This window comes from Bos taurus, chromosome 28 (assembly GCF_002263795.3).
Source record: "Bos taurus isolate L1 Dominette 01449 registration number 42190680 breed Hereford chromosome 28, ARS-UCD2.0, whole genome shotgun sequence".
Lineage (NCBI taxonomy): Eukaryota > Metazoa > Chordata > Mammalia > Artiodactyla > Bovidae > Bos > Bos taurus.
Genome location: NC_037355.1, coordinates 23182477 through 23206389, shown reverse-complemented (window position 1 = coordinate 23206389; position 23913 = coordinate 23182477). Strand labels below are relative to the sequence as shown.

Sequence of the window (23913 nt, the reverse complement as noted above, 5' to 3'; positions counted from 1 at the left end):
TCATCGGGAGCTTTGCGTTGCTTTATCAATCTTGCCTGACATCTGGAACTGATATACAGCACCGCGTCCAAATCACCCCAGCTCAGAGAGGCTTGGTTTATGACTCCCCAGATGTCCATCTCTACCACTGGTGAGGCCAGTTTGCACAGTCTCAGTGAGGGGGAAATTTGGCCCTTGGGAAGAGGGCAGTGATCATTAAACAAAAACCTAACATTTAAGACTCTGAACCCCTCCAAACCAAAATAGAAGATGTCATTTATTAAGTTAAAAATACTGAGTTTTGTTCAGGGCTAAATAATGAAGCAAAGGTGTTACTTAGTTTTGCTTTGCAAACTTGAAATAAGTAGTGATGTAAACATCTCCTGAAGAGACCGTAAAATGGCAGTAACTGCTTCAGATTCATAAGCACGTTTGAAATGGTTATTTTATAGTCTTGTTTTTGAATATACTGTATTTAGTTTTGCCTTTAAAATATGTGGGTGTTTCCTAGGCTCTGTTTGATAGCATTAATTAAAGCTTACTGAAAGACCTTGAAATCTCTTGTGCCTTAATTGTCTGCAGAAGAATCACTCACTTAAGGACGGCTCACTCGGTTGCATTTTTGAAAGGAGACGGGAGCACAAGTATCTCTTACACATGCCATAGGTCAAATGCTATTTCATTTCATTTTAAATCTTGCTGATTAGACTGAGAATATCTTTTGCCACCAATACCTACCTACTTTTGTGCTGTTGCTGTGGCTTTTCACTTTCCCTTCACCCCTTTTAGGAGAAACAGCTGACAAAACAAGACAAGGGAGTGGACCTGGTCATAGAAGGGCTTCCTATTCCTTCTTCCCTAAACTGAGGGCTCTTCAGCACTTCCCTGAGAATTCAGCTTCTGCTAGGGAGGGGCGAGAAGGCAGGGAGATGGAGCAAAACTCACTGGAGACAGGGCTGTGCGTGTCTTCCTCACCTTGTGTGTGAAGAAGCTGCCTGATAGGAGCTGTGTCTTCAGGAGAGGGACACAGTCAGCTTATAGCATCCCCTCAGAATAGCAACCAGAAAATAAATACCCCAACCTTATTCTCCTCCCACCTTTCTGTTACTCCTATTGGCCAAACTCACCTGACGTCAGGGAACAAAGGAGCGTCTTTGTGTAATCTGAACTGTGAGTTTAGACAGTGTGATGAAATAGGGTAGTGAGTGGGTCAGGAGGGGCAAATGGAAAAAAAAAAAAAAGAATCTGGCACCAGTGATTTCATGAGTCCCTTGAAAGTTCCCATTTCACCTTCAATTCATTTGATGTGAATGATTCTTCTCCTTCAGCTGACTGCTTATTCTCAAATCTAGCAGTTTATATAACTCCTCTCAACTTAGCTCTATTTACCAGTGGAGGAAATGATCTTAAACAAAAACCAAGATGACCCCAGACCTTTTTTCCTTTGTAAGACACTTATATCTGGACCACAGACAATGTTCAAATATTAGAATTCAGTCATCTTTTCTGTCAATCATCAGGAAACAGCCAGCCGCCTCTTAGCAGGTAGATTTTTCAAGAGAGAGTTTATGCTTGCCCATTGAATCTCAGCTGCCAGAGACTCATATCATGCTTTCTAAACAGTCCTTTTCGACTTGTGTGAGTGAGGATAATAGGGGGAGCTTGGGAATCTAGACTAGCTTTGTCCATATAAATTCTCTCCTAAAAATATTCTGCAGTCTCTACACATCTCAACTTTTATATCTTCATTATATATCTGAGACTGTTTCTTTTTAAAATCATTTTCTTGGTTTGGCATATCAGTATGAAATGCCTTCTTTATATTTTAAACGTAATATAAAGGAATAGAAAAATTTCATATACTGCGTAAGGTCTGGGAATGGGCGCATGGGAAAGAGAATATTTTCAAGCAAGACATATTCAGTTCAGTTCAGTCGCTCAGTCGTGTCTGACTCTTTGCAACCCCATGAATTGCAGCACGCCAGACCTCCCTGTCCATCACCAACTCCCGGAGATCACTCAAACTCACGTCCATCGAGTTGGTGATGCCCTTTCTCCTCCTGCCCCCAATCCCTCCCAGCATCAGAGTCTTTTCCAATGAGTCAACTCTTCGCATGAGTTGGCCAAAGTACTGGAGTTTCAGCTTTAGCATCATTCCTTCCAAAGAACACCCAGGACTTATATCCTTTCAAATTACTCCACATAGCTCAGTACTTATTCTGATGGCACATAAATTAGATCTTGTTTATGAGACTTTTTCCTGTTAAAGATGTATGCACAAATCAAGTTTCACAGGTAATATTTTCAATAGATTAAGTGGATTTGCTATGAAAGAGAAATGCTTATTATCTTTTATTTATAAGAAAAAATTAATTGTAAGGAAAATTATTACCTGCCAAAATTAATTTTGAAGAAAAACAATTTTATATGCCAAGTTTCTTCAAAGTGGAACCTTTCTTTAACTTTCCTCCATGCTTCAGAGTCAGAAACTCTTTGAATTATGAACCCTGAAAGTACTAGTTGAAGACAAAAATGATAGAAATTATTCTAATCCATAAAAAATAAATCTAATTCTTAAACAGTGTTAAAAATAAATGTCTGCAAGACACAGATTGTAATTGATGGTGAAAGTTAAAACAATAATCAATATGGTAGAAATCTAGATGATCTGGATTTTTGCATGTATGTGCAATGGAAAAACTTAGACTATAATTCAAACTTTGTAAAGCTTACAGTTGGCCAAAGTTTGACATATTGAGCATAATTAAACTATAAAAGCCTGACCTAGGAAACAAAAGAAGTGGAAATTAGACTTAAGAGACTGGAGCAATGACATGATAAAATTTTAATGAGATCAGTATGGTTCGAATACTCTACCTCCTAAAGCATTGTAGAAATAGAAAAATTGCTAGAGAACAGGATTCTATTCAAAAGATGGAAAATAATTTATTTGATCTGTGTGTGTAATGACTTATCACTTCTTATTATACTCTGGTATTGTTCTTCAATATCATAAAAAAGTCCTTGCCATAAGAACTCAAAGTATAATTGATAATACAAAATACTACTTCTACTTTCTTAGAGCCACTCTTATTTTAACATCATGCTTGTTTTCTTTATGGATAACAGCTGCTAAAGCTGGGTCAGGCATCACAGAGTCAAAAGGATTTCTAGAATAAGTCAGATGTCTTTCTGAAATATGTTATCATTCTCTGACAATGACTCAATAAAGGGATTTTGGAAACTGAAATCTCAATAAAGAAAATAGTACATATTTTAACCATTAACTGAAATTAGAAGATTTGTAAACTTTGGCCTAGATATCTATGTTTTGTCTATATCAACTGCAGATTCTATTGGGTTGGCCAAAAGAATCTTTGGCTTGGGCTTTTCTGTAATTTGAAAAAAAATTCTGTAGTTTGAAAAAAAAAGAAAAACTTGAACAAACTTTTTGGCCAATGCAATATTATTTTCAAGGGGTCCATGTCCCGTGTAACAAGATCTTTACAATCCTCTTGATGAAAATAGGAAAAATTTCCTCAGATCTCTGTCATGTTTCATATGTTAATTCATTCATCAATTCAATGAATTTTTTTATCATTCAAATCAGCAAATACTGAGTATCTATTATGGCCAAGCACTAGAAGCACTAGAAATATAGCCATAAATAAAACAGTTTACGGTCTCTACCCTCAGTGATCTAATAGTTATTTTTATTGCCAATAATAAATATACTTTATTAAATGTAAGTTATAAAACAGTTACTATCCTACATGTTTTATGTATATCATCTCATTTAATCCTCAACAATCTCTAAAGCATGTATTGTCATCCTTATTCTATAGATGATGATATTAAATCTTAGCTTAGTTATGTGGTCATAGCTATGACATTACATAGGTATGTGGTCACTTTGTTTGTATCTTGGAACTAAGATTTAAATGATGTCTGACTCTTTAACATTTGCAAACCAATCAATGTGATACACCACATTAACAAATTGAAAGATAAAAACCATATGATTATCTCAATAGATGTAGAGAAAGTCTTTGAAAAATTCACCATCCATTTATGATAAAAACCCTCCAGAAAGCAGGCATAGAAGGAACATACTTCAATGTAATAAAAGCCATATATGATAAACCCACAGCAAATATTGTCCTCAATGGCGAAAAATTGAAAGCATTTCCCCTAAAGTCAGGAATAAGACAAGGGTGCCCACTCTCACCACTACTATTCAACATAGTTTTGGAAGTTTTAGCTACAGCAGTCAAAGAAGAAAAAGAAATAAAAGGAATCCAGATTGGAAAAGAAGTAAAACTCTCACTGTTTGCAGATGACATGATCCTCTACATAGAAAACCCTAAAGACTCCACCAGAAAATTACTAGAGCTAATCAATGAATACAGTAAATTTGCAGGATAAAAAATTAACATACAGAAATCCCTTGCATTTCTATACACTAACAATGAGAAAACAGAAAGAGAAATTAAGGAAACAATTCCATTCACCACTTCAATGAAAAGAATAAAATACTTGGGAATAAATATACCTAAAGAAACAAAAGACCTATATATAGAAAACTATAAAACACTGATGCAAGAAATCAAAGATGACACAATAGATGGAGAAATAGACTATGTTCATGGATTGGAAGAATCAATATAGTGAAAATGAATATAATACCCAAAGCAATCTATAGATTCAATGCAATCCCTATCAAGCTACCAATGATATTTTTCACAGAGCTAGAACAAATAATTTCACAATTGTATGGAAATACAAAAAACCTGGAATAGCCAAAGCAATCTTGAGAAAGAAGAATGGAACTGGAGGAATCAACCTGCCTGACTTCAGGCTCTACTACAAAGCCACAGTCATGAAGACAGTATGATACTGGCCCAAAGACAGAAATATAGATCAGTGGAACAAAATAGAAAGCCCAGAGATGAATCCACGCACCTATGGACACCTTATCTTTGACAAAGGAGGCAAGAGTATACAATGGAGAACAGATAAACTCTTTAACAAGTGGTGCTGGGAAAACTGGTCAACCACTTGTAAAAGAATGAAACTAGAACACTTTCTAACACCATACACAAAAATAAACTCAAAATGGATTAAAGATCTAAACATAAGACCAGAAACTATAAAATTCCTAGAGGGAAACATAGGCAAAACACTCTCCGACATACATCACAGCAGGATCCTCTATGACCCACCTCCCAGAATATTGGAAATAAAAGCAAAAATAAACAAATGGGACTGAATTAAACTTAATGCTTTTGCACAATGAAGGAAACTATAAGCAAGGTGAAAAGACAGCCTTCAGAATGGGAGAAAATAATAGCAAACAAAGCAACTGACAAAGATTTAATCTCAAAAGTATACAAGCAACTCCTACAGCTCAATTCCAGAAAAATAAATGACCCAATCAAAAAGTGGGCCAAATAACTAAACAGACATTTCTCCAAAGAAAACATACAGATGACTAACAAACACATGAAAAGGTGCTCAACATCACTCATTATCAGAGAAATGCAAATCAAAACAACAATGAGGTACCATCTCATGCCAGTCAGAATGGCTGCTATCAACAAGTCTACAAAAAATAAATGCTGGAGAGGGTGTGGAGAAAAGGGAACCCTCTTACACTGTTGGTGGGAATGTAATCCCACTGCTGCATATACACACCAAGGAAACCAGAATTGAAAGGGATGCATGTACCCCAATGTTCATCACAGCACTGTTTACAATAGCCAGGACATGAAAGCAACCTAAATGTCATTGACAGACCAATGGATAAGCAAGTTGTGGTACACATACACAATGGAATATTCAGTTCAGTTCAGTTGCTCAGTCGTGTCTGACTCTGTGACCCCATGAATCGCAGAATGCCAGGCCTTCCTGTCCCTCACCAACCCCCGGAGTTCACTCAGACTCACGTCCATCAAGTCAGTGATGCCATCCAGCCATCTCATCCTCTGTCGTCTCCTTCTCCTCCTGCCCCCAATCCCTCCCAGCATCAGAGTCTTTTCCATTGAGTCAACTCTTCGCATGAGTGGCCAAAGTACTGGAGTTTCAGCTTTAGCATCATTCCTTCCAAAGAAATCCCAGGGCTGATCTCCTTCAGAATGGACTGGTTGGATATCCTTGCAGTCCAAGGGACTCTCAAGAGTCTTCTCCAACACCACAGTTCAAAGGCATCAATTCTTCCATGCTAAGCTTTCTTCACAGTCCAACTCTCATATCCATACATGACCACTGGAAAAACCATAGCCTTGACTAGGCAGACCTTTGTTGGCAAAGTAATGTCTCTGCTTTTCAATATGCTATCTAGGTTAGTCATAACTTTTATTCCAAGGAGTAAGTGTCTTTTAATTTCATGGTTGCAGTCACCATCTGACTAATGGTGAGTAATGGAATATTACTCAGCTATTAAAAAGAGGGCATTTGAATCAGTTCTAATGAGATGGATGAAATTGGGGCCTATTATACAGAGTGACATAAGTCAGAAAGAAAAACACCGATACAGTTTATTAATACATATATGTGTAAGTTAGAAAGATAGTAACAATGATCCTTTATGTGAGACAGCAAAAGAAGCACAGATGTAAAGAATAGACTTTGAACCCTATGGGAGAAGGTGAGGGTGGAATGATTTGAGAGAATAGCATTGAAACATATATATTTTTCATATGTGAAATAGATTGCCAGTCCAGGTTTGATGCATGAGACAGGGTACTCAGGGCTGGTGCACTGGGATGACTCAGAGGGATGGGGTGAGGAGGGAGGTCAGAGGGGGATTCAGGATGTACACCCATGGCTGATTCATGTTAATGTATGAAAAAACCACTACAATATTGTAATTAGCCTCCAATTAAAATAAATACATTAATTAAAAAAATAAACATAAGGACTCTTACCCATATGTAAATAAGGTCAGAGTATTGAATATATCTATTACCATTATTTATTGCATTCATTCAACCATTGCAGGAATAAATACACTCAAACTAAAAATAATCACCTACACAACCTGTTCCTTTTAGGCGTTGCCTCAGGAATTATGCAAGATTCTATACCATTGAAGGAGGAAACAGACAGAACAGGCTCTGTCTTGAAAGCAGGACTCCATCTCGGGCGGGACTGTGGACTTTGAACTATATGCCCAGTTTCTATGGAAAAGATATACCAACTGGAAAAACAGACCCCTGATGGAAGAGCCCCAGGGCTCGTTCCTAGACTCTCCGTTGCCTAAAAGAATACCCTAACTATCTCTGTAACCGAATAGAATCATAAATCCTATTATGCTTATTGGGGTATGACCACAGGCCTATTGATAATTGTCCACTGTTAACTACCGAGGCTTAAGGCATATGGATCACAGGTTAACTTTGATTGCATCTTTCTTTTCCTTTGTTCAGACTAGTTTCAGGGAATTTGGGGAGGTGGGTTTGGGCACATACACTTAGGGTATATATAAGATTTTCACAAAAACTGGTTGGAATCCTTGGCTAGGAGGACACTCTGCCTTGGGCCCACCGGTGTAATAAACTGCACTCCACTTAAAAAAAAAAAAAATAAAGAATATCTGATTCCACCATTATACCAACTTTTAATAGTGGCTTTACATAAATGGTGTTTTAAATGTAATGAAATTGATATAAAATATCCTGAACAAGCTGAGAAAATAAGTTGAATTTCAAAGGCAAAGAATTTGTTTTAATCTGTTTGTCAATAGCACAGTTAACTAATTTAGTTGATTTTGATTGTGAGATTAGGCGCATTTCTTATTTCATTGGTTTAAACCAGTCATTCCCAAAGCTCTATATTTATTTAAACAGAAACAAGACACACGCGTGTGCATGCACAAACACACACAGACACACAACCTCTGAGACTGACAGAAGGTTTTCTATTATTTTGCTATGTCAAATAAAAATGTTATGTTAGCATTAAATAAAGCCATTTTTAAAATAAGTGACAAAATTGTAAACATGAAAGATGGAAATACTCTCGGTATAGACAGTTCTTATGGTTAAATACCTTGATTATCTCTATTTTGTATTTTCACTGCATGACCCTGAGACACACATTAGGGCCCATTACTGAGCACAATATCCTAGGATTCCACTCTGAACTTAAGTAAAACTTTCAATTTTGAACATACTCCTTTTATTTAATAGTAACCACAGCATGATTTATAGGAATAGTCACTGGCCTAGGAGCTGGCAAGATCTGAAATCCATTAAAGCAGGGGTCACAGCAAGTTTAGGTTAATGCTGAATCACTGAAATTAATAAACTCCACCTTTTCAATTTCTTCTTATTTAGAACAGTGTCAGTTCAAGAGTTTGCTGGGCTTGAGTGGATGACAAGAAACTCTAGCAGCAAAAGAGGAAAAATGGGAGGCAGGGACTGAGACAAATTATCATTAAATGCTTGAAGGGAGAATGGTGAGTGAAAGGCTGAGTGATTTTAGAAAATAAAAATGTCAGGTTACTCTTGACTCTTCCAGTCACTTTCAAAGTTACCTGTTGGTCACTGGATTGGATCTTTGCATCCGCACTGGCACATGCGTGTGACTGATTTTCCATGGCAGCATCATTAAAGGAGAAGGCCACAGTTTATATCTGTCTCTGAGGTTCAATGGAGGTGAGAAACATCACCAGTAAATAATTTGCATGCTATTGTCGTGCAAATGCACAGATATTTCTTTCATGCTTGGGCCATATCTGTTGAATTCATGGGATCTGACATAGGCATCTCTGGTCTGAGAACACACGCATCAGGCTACGGTGTCCCATTCTTAGTACTTGATTTACTTGAGTAAATTTCAACAGAAACTCCAGCACCACCTGTTCCAAGAGCTGGGAGGGACTCTAGAGGTCATTTAGTGCAATGGCCTCCTTTCACAGATTCAAAGAATAAGGACAAGAGAGGTGATTCAACTTAGTTAAGGTCACCCAGACTGCTTATATCAAAACTCTCATTTTCTGATCCTTGTATTAGTTTCATCCCCATACCAAATTTATGTTGTACCTTCTTGTAAGGAATAATGATAATGGTCTTTGAATAAAAACACTGAATAAAATATTTGACAGCTAACAGGATGATTATTAGTTTTTTAAGAATAATAATTTTTATCAATAATTTAATTATTTACTATTTATTTAATATTTAATTATTTACTATTAATAAAAGTGTGGTTAACTGTTTTTCCATCTGTTTCACACACAGACATTAACTGAGTGCCTAACACTGAAGTTGGTACTAAAATTTCAGACTTGGCAGTTTAAAAGTTGAGTTAGAGCGTAAATAAAAGATGACAAAGAGTTTCACAGATCCTAATAGAAATACAGATGAGAGGGGTTTTGATTTTTATGTCTTTTTTTTTAATTGCATGGTTTTGATTGAGGACAATCAGAAGAGATGATTGAGGTGCTTGGACTGAGTTTGAGTTATGAATTAAGAATTTTCCTGTTGAATGAGAACTGACGAGGGTATTCCAAGTGTTTGGAAAGCATAGGGAAATGCAAGTGTTTTAACAATGATGACACTCTTGATAAATACAGTAATAACTGCTAACATGCCTTGAGCCCTTACTACTTGCCATAACTTGTACAACCTTCATCTCTTTATTCCTTACGATAACCCTATGATATAATTGCTATATTATCTTAATTTATCTATGAAAAAATATTCTATATTATCTTTAATTGGTAAGAAAACTAAAACTTTGAGAGATTAATTTGTCCAAGGACACATAGCCATCAAGAGATGGAGCACAGATTCAAACAATTATAACCGACTCTATAAACTTCTACACTACTCCTCTAATTATTTTTAAGGTATAAATTTATATAAAATATTAATTTGGGTTTAAGTTACTGCTCATTCAAATGTGGTAGAGAAAGTCTGAGGTTAGACTCAGGTCAATTTGATCCTAACATGCACTATGTTTCCTCCTGGTGGTGTAAGTATTTAAACTTACTGAGTGTCAGTATCTTCATGTGCAAATGTGTGAAGAATGACTGTGAACGGCATCTGAGAAGATGCGTGTAAAATCCTTAGCTGTGGCAGATATTTGACATAGTTGGTTCCCCCTCACTGCCTCCCTGTTCCACCCCAGCAGGCAGCTACCTGGGGTGGCATCCTACTTTCCCAAACACTATGAAAGTTCAAGACACTTACAATCTTCAGACTGTTTCCCTTGATAGCTAAGTCATTCTGTTCTTATAAAGTTATTTTTAAAAACCTCATTTCAAGTCTGAGAGTTAATTTTTTGTTTGTTCTAATGTCATTTTCATAGCACAAACCTTGCTTCAGAAGGATTTTTTAGGATACCATTTTAGGATGTTTTTCTGCCATGCCATTCAGTACACTGGCAATCTAGAAGATAATTCAGGTTTTATGTTTATTTATTTGTATGTCTTTCATGCCCCCAAAATGTGAACTAGAATCTGTGCCTCTGCTATGTGTTAAGCATAAAATATTTTAAAGCTATTTCTGTAGAGAGGAACTAATTTAAAGGCATCAAAATTCATCTTTACCATGAAATAAAGATTTCCCATTTAAAGGGAAATGTGTCATTTTAAAAGGTTGAATAAAATGGCATACATTTAAAAGCAAATAGAAAATATAACAAAATAATAACAACAAATTTTTCTTGGTTTTTAAACTCTGTATAGGTTTTCTGTCTGCACAAATAAAATTTTCTTTTGACTATGAGTTAGATAGATAACTTTTCATTTGCATTTAACCTCATCCCTTAATATTTGAGACTTCCTAGTATTTGTGAGGTCAGCATCATGGTCTTCCTATTTCAAATGTCTTCTTTTATTTGTACCACTACAGATTTATACTGTGCAAACATTTTTCCAACACATTTTAAACAACTGTCTATGCAAGAAATTGTACAAAACAGTAGCATATTCTTTAATTTTTAAAGATAACATGGCCCTTTTATGGAATTTTAAAGTTGGAATATGGGAACAATTTGGGGCAAATCTTCATTTGATGGGTGTGGAAATTAAGGTCTAGAAATATTATGGGATTTGCCAAGGATCAGTCTATCTTTCCTCTATTTATTCAAAAACTAACCTCTGAGATCTTACTATGTGCAACCACTGTGCTAGGTAATATGAGGGACAATTACATGTACAGAGTTTCTCTCCCTCAAGGACTGTACAGTCTAGTGAGAAATACTGTTTCCTTTTCTTTACTCTCCAGCATCTGCCTGCATCATCCTGCCCAAGTTACTCATTCAGAGTCCGTAAGGCTATTTTCTTCTTCCTGACTGGCACTGAAAACTCAGCCTTTGAGCACTGGTGCTGAACTGAATCTTGGAAGCAGAGTTTTGAGTAACATAGAAAAGAATATCTTTATTGCTTTGCCAGGCAGAGGGGAACACAAGAGGATCATGCCTCTCAAAATTGTGTCCCAACCTTGAAGGATTTGGTGAAGTGTTAAAATGGCAACCCACTCCAGTATTCTTGCCTGGAGAATCCCATGGATGGAGGAGCCTGGTAGGTTACAGTCCACAGGGTCTCAAAGAGTCGGACACAACTGAACAACTTCACTTTCTTTCTTTTCTTTCTTTTATAGCAATGGTTCAAGGGTAGAGTTGCTGATGAGGGTCAGTGTGTGGGCAGGGCTTGCACTCTAACGTGGCGTCAGGCGGTCTCCTGATGAGTTTCTTAAGCTTATCAAACTGTGACATTCTCTTGGAACATCTTTCCTTTGGTGGGGGTTTTAGTTCTGCAGACCTGAAAGATACTATTATGTTTATCCCTTGAGGAGGAACCAGGACCCTGCCCCAGGACTGCACTATTGTTTCTTGTGGGAAAGATGAGAGATCTCTTCAAGAAAATTAGAGATACAAAGGGAACATTTCATGCAAAGATGGGCACAATAAAGGACAGAAATGGTATGGACCTAACAGAAGCAGAAGATATTAAGAAGAGGTGGCAAGAATACACAGAAGAACTTTAGAAAAAAGATCTTCATGACCTAGATAATCATGACCATGATGGTGTGATCACTGACCTAGAGCCAGACATCCTGGAATGTGAAGTCAAGTGGGCCTTAGGAAGCATCACTATGAACAAAGCTAGTGGAAGTGATGGAAATCCAGTTGAACTATTTCAAATCCTAAAAGATGATGCTATGAAAGTGCTGCACTCAATATGCCAGCACATTTGGAAAACTCAGCAGTGGCCAAGGGCTGGAAAAGGTCAGCTTCATTTCAATCTCAAAGAAAGGCAATGCCAAAGAATGTTCAAACTACTGCACAATTGCATTCATCTCACAGGCTAACAAGTAATGCTCAAAATTCTTCAAGCCAGGCTTCAACAGTACCTGAACTGTGAACTTCCAGGTGTTCAAGCTGGATTTAGAAAAGGCAGAGGAGCCATAGATAAAATTGCCAATATATGTTGGATCATATAAAAAGCAACAGAACTTAAGAAAAGCATCTACTTCTGCTTCATTGATTATGCCAAAGCTTCTGACTGTAGATGACAACAAACTGGAATATTCTTCAAGAAATGGGAATACCAGACCACCTGACCTGCCTCCTGAGAAATCTGTATGCAGGTCAAGAAGCAACAGTTAGAACCAAACATGGAAAAGCAGACTGTTTCCAAATTGGAAAAGAGTACGTCAAGGCTGTATATTGTCACCCTGCGTATTTAACTTATATACAGAGTACATCATGTGAAATGCAAGCCTGGATGAAAGCACAAGCTGAAATCAAGATTTCTGGGAGAAATATCAATAACTTCAGATATGCAGATGACACCACCCTTATGGCAGAAAGTGAAGAGGAACTAAACAGCCCCTTGATGAAAGTGAAAGAAGAAAGTGAAAAAGCTGGCTAAAAACTCAACATTCACAAAACTAAGATCATGGCATCTGGTCCATTACTTCCTGGCAAATAGATGGGGAAACAATGGAAACAGTGACAGCCTTTATTTTCTTGGGCTCCAAAATCACTGCAGATGGTGACTGTAGCCATGAAATTAAAAGACTCTTGCTCCTTGGAAGAAAAGCTATGACAAACCTAGATAGCATATTAAAAAGCAGAGACATTATTTTGATGACAAAGGGCCATCTAGTCAAAGCTATGTTTTTCCAGTAGTCATGTATGAATGTGAGAATTGGACTATAAAGAAAGCTGATCACTGAATTATTGATGCTTTTGAACTGTGGTGTTGGAGAAGACTCTTGAGAGTCCCTTGGACTGCAAGGAGATCCAACGAGTCCATCCTAAAGGAAATCAACCCTGAATATTCATTGGAAGGACTGATGCTGAAGCTGAAACTCTAATACTTCGGCCACCTGATGAGAAGAACCAACTCATTGGAAAAGACCCTGCTGCTGGAAAGATTGAAGGTGGGATGACAGAGGATGAGATGGTTGGATTGCATCACCGACTCGATGAACATGAGTTTGAGCAAGGTCTGGGAGATGGTGATGGACAGGGAAGCCTGGCATTCTACAATCCATGGGGTCAAAAGAGTCGGACTATGCTGAGTGATTGAACTGAACTGACTGACTGTTTCTTGTCTGCTCCTCCCTTGTCTATGTATCTCCTCCCTTCCTTGATTAGCATCTGTTTGAATCTGCTGTTTGGAACTCATGGAAGTGTAAGTCTGTTTCCTACAAATGAGAAATGGAGGACATAGAAGGCTTCCATGCCCAGTACCCACAGGGTTGTGCTCAGTTTCATGACAGCCGCTGCTTTAATTTTCACCCTTTTCTTCTCTTCTGTGGACTGTTGCAGCAATTATCTAATTATTTGATGTGTCTCTATTCTTAATCTCCTCAAATATCAGTACATTCTTCAAATTCCAGCCAGACTGGTATATTTGAAATAAAGTTCTATCTGTAACTCACCTGCTCTTAGTTCCCAAGCTGTGATTGTGTATTGTCTAGAAAATAAAAGATTCATTAATGTATCTTATTGATGTTCGATGAGTAAATATGGGAGTAGATCCTGTGGGACTTTGAACACTGTGATCAAAAGTTTGTTCTTAATTCCATGAGAAATGGGAGTAGAGGGAAGATTTTTGGAACAAAGAAGAGGACAGAATTAGATCTCTAGTTTCTTTGCTATACACCTTGAGAGTTGGGTTTGTTTGCTTGTTTATTTCTTGCTCATTATTTTATTCTCAAATAAAAGGTGATTGTGAAAAAGTAGGAACTCATTATACACTTGAAAAAACAAAAGTATATTTTGGAGCACTGCTGTTGAATACAGTTTTCTGAGATAAGAGATAGGTATCTGTGCTGTACAGTACAGAAGCCACTAGACACATGTGGCTATTGTTCATTTTAAATAGAGGAATCGAATTTTTAATACTATTTAATTTGAATAGCCACATATGATTGTTAGCTATCATATTGAACAATCCAGTGTTAAAAGGTCTCCCTAGCCAGAGTCACAAACAGGATACAGATGAAATACTCAAACTCAGATAATTCAAGGAGAGTTTATTTACGTAGCAATGTTTTCCAAATATGTAGGTAGCTTTAGGAAACTATATGAGAGAGTGTAATTGACTGCGGTAGTTGTATGGGAGCAATGCTTAAGTAGAATTCACGGGAAGACTCATAGTTAAGATTTATAAGCCTAGATCATATTGGGACAGGTTTCCCTTTTCTCTTTCCTGTGTTTCCATTCCCCTCCCCTACCTTTCTTCTCTTGCACCCCAACTTTATATTGGGTCCTTGTTCTGTTTATCCAGATTCATTTTGCTCAGTCAAAATATTCATAATATTATGAATATTCATATTATAGCATTCACAAAGTTATAATATTCATAATAAAACTATTATATTCAGTAATAAAATAATGGAGTTTCATTGAATGAAGTCTGTACTCAAAACTGTTCTTTTTGAGGTAGTCTTTCCTGGCAGTGCATTTACTAATGAAGAACATGATTGCTTTCCCTCTACAGTGCTGATCTGTGCTGTGTTTTCTGAGTTTTTCTTGCCTTTTACTGTAAGTGGTACATTTTTCCATTAGTAGGACTGTGCTGACCCTAAATGTTCCCTTAAAGCTTCCTTTGAGGGGCATCTTCTCTTCTGAGCATTGGGAATATAGGCAGGCTCTTGACTGTTAGCTGTGATTATGTTTTAATATCCTGCCCTTTTGGTCCCTTACCTCAGCACACACAATTCACCTTCAGTCCCAGCTCATTGCTTGATGATTTGTTGAGGCTTTGAAAACAGGAGGAATGAGGGCTTTTAAGTAGGATGGGGCTATTTCTTCTTGCTTTATTTATTTTTATGCCATGCAAAAGGATTAAAGAGGCATAAAATAGCTTGACTGAGCCAAATAAATCTGTATAAACAGAGCAAGGACCAAATAAAAAGCTGGGGGTGAAAGAAGAAATGTGGAGGAGGGGGATGGAAACACAGGGATGAGAGAAAGGAAAGCTTTATATTTCTTGAAATTGTAGTGACTGTTTTTTATTATCTGGAGAACAAAATGTCTTTGACCCAATTAAACCTTTTAAACTAAGGTGAAACTCTGAGGAGAAATTGGGAAATCATCTTTATAGTCCTTATTTAATCTCCTTATGCTGTCACCCACTGTCATCCTTTATGAAAGTTTTCTATGTCGTTGCTGTTAACTCTGAGAAATCTGACATCTTTTAGTTGTTCTGATGAATCATATCACAGAAACTAGTGAGCTTTTATGACCAACACCACAGAAATCTTTCGTGTTATTCCTGATGCCTGTGTGTGTTGGGGGTGGGAGGTGTCTCTTGGTCTGTCCTATTCCTTCCTCTGATTGACAGTCTCTGCTTTTGTGATGTGGAAAGAGATAATCAAGAGCTAGCATTGCATTAAACTAGAGGATAAGGGATAGATTCTTTAGGTAAAATTGAAACTGTCTTATAGCCTACTGTACTGGTGGCAATCCAAGTAATTGCCACTGTGGCCTTATTGCTCTGACATTTAGAATTTTATTTATCTCTCCTACTTCTCCCTTCTTCCTTTCCCCACTTCATTCATTGGAGACAGTCTCCATCATGCACACACTGCATACTCACTCTCAAAAATAAAATGTGGTAAAGGACTTAGTAACCCATCCTCTGTGTTTCCCCCATGAGGTATCTGGAGATGTGTGGGGTCAGTTGTTGGCTATCATAGTGCTTGAGCATTGTTACTGGAATTTAGTAGACTGGTCTGTGGATGCCCCATAACTTTCTGTGTACTGAAGGGGCTTAAATGATGGTGCTTTTGAATCATAAATATCAGTAATGTTACTGCTAAGCAAAACCAAATCTACTTGAGGTTTACATGGGTACCAGCAACCTTGGTTAACAGAGGATTTTAGTTGTGCCTTGATGAGCAGATGCTAAAATCTCTTATAGTAGGTTCTTAAAAAAACTATGTTGTGTTTTGAATCAAGTTGTTTATTTATAAATTAGCCAATACTATTTAATAAATTCTATACAAGTTACTTTTAGGAATTAAAAAAAAAAAGATACACTTGCCAACATCAAGATTCTAACATTATTGTAAAGGTGATTGACCTATACAGAAACAAAATGAGCATTTTGGGAAGTTTTTAAAATGCTATCAGAACATTTTATCAGAACAAGGAGAGGTGAGGGCTTACTTTTGAGCACAGGTGTTGGGGGGTAACTCTGAGTGGAAACCATTATGAAACAGGTAGGATTTTAATAGAAAATGATTTGGGGAGACACTTGCTGCAATCAAAGATATATGTAAGAACTTGGGAGAAGAGAGAGAAATGTATAGAAATATTGTTTCTGTAAAAAATAGGACTTAAAACGATGTGGCAGAAGATTGGACTAAAAACACAGATATGGGTAGAGTATAGATGGTCTTGAACTTCTTATAAAGGAGTCTTTCCACTTGGAAATATGGATTCATATATGAGTTCAGTCACTGGGAGCAGTGTATGGCACGTTGCCTAATGTTCTGTGCTTCCTCTCAATGCCCTTTCGTACCATCCATGATGTAAACTCCTTCAGTTATCAGCTGCTTAAACTTGCTTTCCGGCTTTTCAAGGTCTCCTGTCAAGAGCTCTTTCAGTTTGTAATTTTAAATAGTAGCAATATTCCTAGAGGTGAATCACATAATGATTTTTTTCAATCTCTTTTATATAAGATATCACTAGAAAAGTATGATTAGATTCAATTCAGTTGTCTCCCACAAAAGTAATATGTAGAAAATACCAACCAAGGTGACTCTCTATGTGCTTAATAGCCTAAAGATTTAGGTTAAGGATATAATAGAACTGTTCTGCTTAAAGGAGAAGAAGGTGTTACACAAATTATCCCAAAGAGCCAAAAACAGCGTCCAGTTTTCACTTGAAACACTTTGTTCTTGGAATATTGTCAGCTAAATTTGTGGTCAACTTTTGCAAATTGTATGAATTTGCACTGCATATTTTATTTAGTGTTTAGCAAAACTCCAATATGGCTCTGCATAACTTACACAATACACCACGAAAATGACTTCAGAAACTCCCACAGAAGTTGACAAATTGGGCATCTAATGCTTTTAAGCTAATTGCATGCTTTGCAGTTAAAGAGTCGACTTGTTAAGAATGAAGATCATGGTTTCTTGGAGATAATGCTCTGCCTACTGCCACACTGAATGCAGCCCAAGCCTATATAAAAAATATTACAGAAGCTTAAAGAAGAAAATAATGTGAACTTTAATCACCATTCAAACTTACTCTTAAGTGAAGTACTCATGAATCATAGCAGTATCATAGCAGTTTCGAGACCTATTCTTGAATGTTCAAGCTGTTATTTTCAGGAAATTTAGAAAGCAGATTGCTAAGTGATAAAGAGTAATTCAATACCATTGCTTATGCCATTTTTTTTTTCTCCCTTGCAGACTGGAAAAAAGGAAAGGAGTAATACCCTCAATATGGCAATAGAAAACATGTGTAAGAAGACAAGAGACCTTCGCAGACAGGTGAGTGAAGAGAAAGATATGGAGACAAACACCAAGTAGAAGGAACCTTTTTTTTTTTTTTCTTTTTAAATTAATTTAGAACACAGAGCAAGAACAGTGAATATATACTTTCCACATTTACGTAACTCACCCATTTTTGTGGCAAACATAAAGTAGAAAAAGTGACAATATCAGGCAGGGTTACATTCAAATACTGGCCCTGCTGTCATCAGTTATGAGATCTCAGGAACAGATTTCACCTTTCTAAGCCTCTCCAGACCCAGAAAATGGAATTAATAATACATGATAGGGCTATGAGGTTGAAATGAAATGCCTCCAAGTGCCTGGTACATAGTAAATTTTTAGAGACTGTTGGTAAATTGATTATATTAGATTAAAAACTGAGTTTATTATCCAAATGCTTAGAGGAAACAGCTAGTCCTTTGGAGACCCTGCCAATTTCCCCTTCTAAGTCTTCAGGATGCTTCAGAAATTAGTTCCTGTTTAAGGCTCCTTTTAACCTTAGGTTATCAGGAACATAGGATTAGAAAGGATTTATTAAGTATAACAGAAGTCTAGTATTATGCCACAAGTTATATTTTTTTCCTCCAGAAATATGAAGACTTAGCTATTTTTAAAGACTTTTGCTTTCTGTTCCTTTCCACTATTTAATAACTGGAGTTCTTTTGCACATACAGCTTTATCTTGGTCACCATTAACTTATAAAAGAAGGGTAAAAACTTTTCACCCATAAGCTTTTAATACAATATATTATTGTGGTTTAGTGGGCAAGATTTAGTAAAATGGCCTGAACAATTTGGAAATAGAACAAATAGGGATTTGTTGATATTTGTTAATATTACCTCAACCAGGTAATATTTGCTGTGTAAAAGCACAATTTTGAAGGCTGGGGAAATTCCAGTTTTTCAACTTTTTGACCTGAATGCAAATCCTTTTTCTACTATCAGCACTTAAAATCATGGAATGTTTAAGAGCTGAAAGGAACTTAGCACAACCTGTCTTAAGATGCAGATGAGAAAGCAGGCTATTATGGTGAGGCAACCTTCCTGAGGAAGGAGCACTGAACCAATACACAGCCATAACCTACACCCAACTCAGGAATTCTCACCCCCCACGACTATCCTCCTGGTTAGCTGTGTAATTTTCATTCTCTACCTTCATGATTCTACCCCATCTGCTCTTCCCAGAACTTGAAAAAGTTGTTACTATGAGCTATTAACAACTGTGTCTTTCATTCCGGTATCTCTGGACTGCCTTCAACAATGTTATGCACAAAGAATTGATGTACATTTATACCTCCAAAGCTTTTGGAATCATTATTTCTCTTAAAAAAAAAAAAAGTTAAGATAAAGCAATCCTTTGTGTGTAGGATTACCAGATTTAGCAAATCAAAGTACAGGATGCCCAGTTAAATTTGAATTTCAGATTAACAGCAAACAAATATTGCATGGGAACATAATTGTATATATATTTTTAAAAAGCTGTGTTTATCTGAAATTCAAATTTAACCAGGAATCTTATATTGTGTCTCAAAATCATACTTTGATTTCAACCCCACATCATCAGTGAGATAGGGAAAGAGCGTGGGGGTTATTAATACTTCATAGTAAGAGGATGTAATAGTAGGCTAATAGAGAACTGCTATGTCTCAGAGTTATGGACATTTCCTGTGGTTTCACAGGTCCACATCTTATTATTATTATTATTTTGGTTAATATTGCTGTTTAACAAAGCACCACGAATAATAGCAGCCACGTTATTGTTTCATGATTCCATGGGTTGGCTGGGTGGGAATGTCAGGGGGTCCATTTCTATAGCATTTTCACTTGCAGTCTGCCATGTACTGGTAGTTAAAATGATTTCTGGATTCAGGGCTCAGTATTTGAGACATCAGTGCTTCTTCTTTTTCCCTCTCTCCGTGTGGTGTCTAATCTCCTAAGTCCCCATTCATGTGGCTTCTCTCTCTAGCAGGGAAGTCTGGATTTCTTACATATTGGTTCAAGGATCCAAGAGAAGAAAGATGGAAGTTGCAGGCCCTCTTAATGCCTGAGCTCGAAAGTCACCAGGATATTGTTTCCTCCACATTCTATTGATCAGAATACTACAAATTGTGTTCTAGGTCATCAGGGACAAGCAAAAACATCCTCTTATGGGAAAAGTGGAGTGTGTATATAGGAAGATGGAATTGTTAGGAGCTGTCTTTGGAGACATTCATGGTCTTCAATGTGAGTTGAGGCAGTTGTATGATTTTTTTCTCAGTATCCTTGCTTGCCTCCCAAAGAACTTCATTTTCCATCGTGATGTTTATGCTTGTGGCAATAATAAAAGCTAAGCAACATGAGTCATCTCCACCTCTTCTTCTTGCAAAATTTGTTAAGCAGTTGGTTTTAAGCATCTTCTATATACTTTTCACACAGGAGGGAGAAAGCCCCTACCCTTACAATGTTTTTCTTCAGAATATTTAATATTCTTGTTCTAGATCTGTGGGTTTTTGTTTGTTTGTTTGTTTTTAGTTAAAAAAAAATAAAGCCCAACTCTCTGCTGATTCATCTGAATTAATTTGTTTACCCATAACCTGTCCATTGACGATACAGAAACATTTTAGCTCAGAGAATCAATGTCATCTGCAGTGAATGAGATAGATTGCTTAGACATAGCTGGGAAGAAGCAGATTATACATTTTGGGGTAACAGATAAATGTCTTACATGTGACTTATTGTTCTTTTGTTTCAAATAAATAATTTGTCTTTTCTTGCTCTGTGACTTCATTGGCTATTGTACTAGAGAACAAAGAAAAAAGTCATAGGCATTGTGTTTTAGCTTCTCTGTAATGTGGCCCCAACTTAATTCTCATAATTCTTAATGTTCCTTCTCCTTTTGCTTTCTTCCTTAGTTTTTCCTCCTCACCATACCAGCACATTAACCTTTTCTCTGGATGGTGTACTTACTCATCACCAAACTTCCCACCACTTCCATCTCTACCTACAGACACATACACATCTTTGTAAATACGGATTGTTTAACAGGGTGCCTGACTTGCTCTGCTTATCCCCTACACAACTGCTAATTGATTGAGAATGTTTAAAACTAATATAAATGCTATTTCTGCCATGAAACCCTTGCCATTTTTATCAGCTAGAATTCCTCTTTTTTTCTTCCTGGAGTGCTTATAGCATTGATAGTTGTTTTAAAGCAATAACCATATTCTGTTTGTGTTTCTCTTATTTAGTGGCTTTTTCTTCACAATGGATTTTGAATCCTTAAAATGATAGTTATAACAGCATCTCTCATTTAGCAAGTGCTTTCCATAGCTCTCTAACCACTCTAGTACTTACATTATTGGATTTTATCCCTAAAAAAATAAACAATGCCATAGCATTACTATCTCAATCCCTCAGGTGAGTCAGTTTACCCAGCAAAAGGTAGAGCCGAGGTTTCAGCCCACGTCCATCTAATCCCAGACCAAATTTGTGACCACTGTTTCAGGGGCCAGGGATAATGGCCTTTTGATTGTCAGAACTTTTAGTACATAATACACTGATTTACTATTATAATATTTATTTTTTCTTCCTTAGTATGTATTTTACACGTTTTTACATTTCAATTTTCTTCTTTTAATTTCTTTTCTCCTTTATTTGAGCTCTGCATACATATTGAAATTCTATATAAGGAAGTTTTTTTTAAACCTTCTTTACTTCATTAAAAAAACTAAATCAAATCTATTCCACTTCTACTGAATTGTGCAGAGTGAAACAGATACTGGATTTCACCAAAGGTGGATTATTTTTTCATGTATTAATATATTGAGAAATAACTGTTTCATTAATGCAAAAATAAAGACAAGATATGTCGAATAAAATAGGGTTCTAGTGAAAACAAACAAAACAGTTTGATTGATTCTATAGTTGCTGAATTTTTGAACTGCTATAGCCATCTCTTCTCCTTGTTGGGAGTTCAGTTCAGCTCAGTCACTCAGTTGTTCTGTTTGCGACCCCATGGACTGCAGCACGCCAGGCTTCCCTGTCCATTACCAACTCCCAGAGCCTACTCAAACTCATGTCCATAGAGTCGGTGATGCCATCCAACCATCTCATCCTCTGTCGTCCCCTTCTCCTACTACCCTCAATCTTTCCCTGCATCAGGATTTTTTGTAATGAGTCAGTTTTTTGCATCAGGTGACCAAAGTATTGGAGTTTCAGCTTCAGCATCAGTCCTTCCAATGAATATTCAGGACTGATTTCCTTTAGGATGGACTGGTTGGATCTCCTTGCAGTCCAAGGGACTCTCAAGAGGCTTCTCCAACACCACAGTTCAAAAGCATCAGTTCTTCAATGCTCAGCTTCTTTATAGTCAAACTCTCACATTCATACATGACTACTGGAAAAAACCATAGCTTTGACAGACGGACCTTTGTTGGCAAAGTAATGTCTCTGCTTTTTAATATTCTGTCTAAGTTGGTCATAACTTTTCTTAAAAGGAACATGCATCTTTTAATTTCATGGCTGCAGTCACCATCTGCAGTGATTTTGGAGCCCAAAAGTTAGTCTGTCACTGTTTCCATTGTTTCCACATCTATTTGCCATGAAGTGATGGGAGTGGGTGCCATGATCTTAGTTTTCTGAATGTTGAGTTTTAAGCAGACTGTTTCACTTTCCTTTTTCACTTTCATCAAGAGGCTCTTTAGTTCCTCTTCAACTTTCTGCCATAAGGGTGGTGTCATCTGTGTATTGGAGGTTATTAATATTTCTCCCAGAAATCTTGATTCCAGTTTGTGCTTCATCCAGCCCAGCATTTCTCATGATGTACTCTGCATATAAATTAAATAAGCAGGGTGACAATATACAGCCTTGATGTACTCCTTTCCCAATTTGGAACCAGTCTGTTGTTCCATATCCGGTTCTTACTGTTGCTTCTTGACCTGCATACAGATTTCTCAGGAGACAGCTCAAGTGGTCTGGTATTCCCATCTCTTAGAATTTTGTTGGGAGTACCAGGGCCTACTCATAAAAATATATGTAGGTTCTTATACCTCCTCCTTATCATTCTCTTCAGCAAATAATAAGTATCCATAAGAAACACATCTCATTAAGCTGACACAGAGTGTATATGCTGAATTAATTATTGCATTATTATTATATAACATAGTTCCTATGTTAATTGAGTTTAAAAGTCATATTTTGCTACTTGACTTAAAATGACAGTCATGTACACAAATATAAGTTTCATGGTTTTCTGAGGATGATTCTTTTCTAAAACACTTTCTTTTCTTTTCAATCCTCTTCTACTCACAATTTTTCTCATCCCTTATTTGGTAGGGCTGTGAGTGTGTGCAGGGTTTTCTTACAGTTTTAAGACATAGCTCCCACTTTTGGGTTTCCATTGTAGAGAAATATAGTATTTTATTTGAGATCTCATACCATTTACATCAGTGGGAAATAGAAAAATTGATGTCTCAAAGCCTTTTATTAAACTGTAGTGAGAAAAGGTAGAAAACCCCTCAATTTAGTTTTGTGCCTGGCAGGTTTCATTTTTGACCACAAACAGATATTTACTGAAAACTAACTCCTATTGTCCTCTCACTAACTTCATATTTAAGTGCTGTGGCTTCTAAGATTGTCCTATTTTCACACTGGCTTGTTGGATTCTTCTTTAAAGTTTTTTCACCCAAATGAAAGGAATGAATTGTTTCACTCGGTAGGAAAATAGTATAGAAATAAACAAGATAGATCCTACTTAGTTATTACACATGGATATTGATGACTGTACAATTTCAATGAAAAAATTTCCTATAAATATGTCAGAACATATAGAGGAAATTTCTTATCATAGCTTTCAGTGTCTTCCATAGCTTGTCCCATGTTCATTTATAGTTTTATCTCATGTCCTCTTTCACAGCTAGCCATAATACAGGAGATGGCAGAATTAAACTGAGTGTTTTGCAAAAAGTGGCAAAGTGTGATCA

General features: G+C 36.8%; 1 protein-coding gene across 5 annotated transcripts in view; it reads left to right on the top strand.

Moving 5' to 3' along the window:
• CTNNA3 (catenin alpha 3) overlaps positions 1-23913 on the top strand; it is a 1905103-nt gene that overhangs the window by 973403 nt on the left and 907787 nt on the right. For all 5 annotated transcript variants that reach the window (XM_005226477.5, XM_005226478.5, XM_059882614.1 and 2 more), the window contains 1 exon segment: positions 17871-17951. In XM_005226477.5, the coding sequence (XP_005226534.1) occupies positions 17871-17951 (81 nt within the window).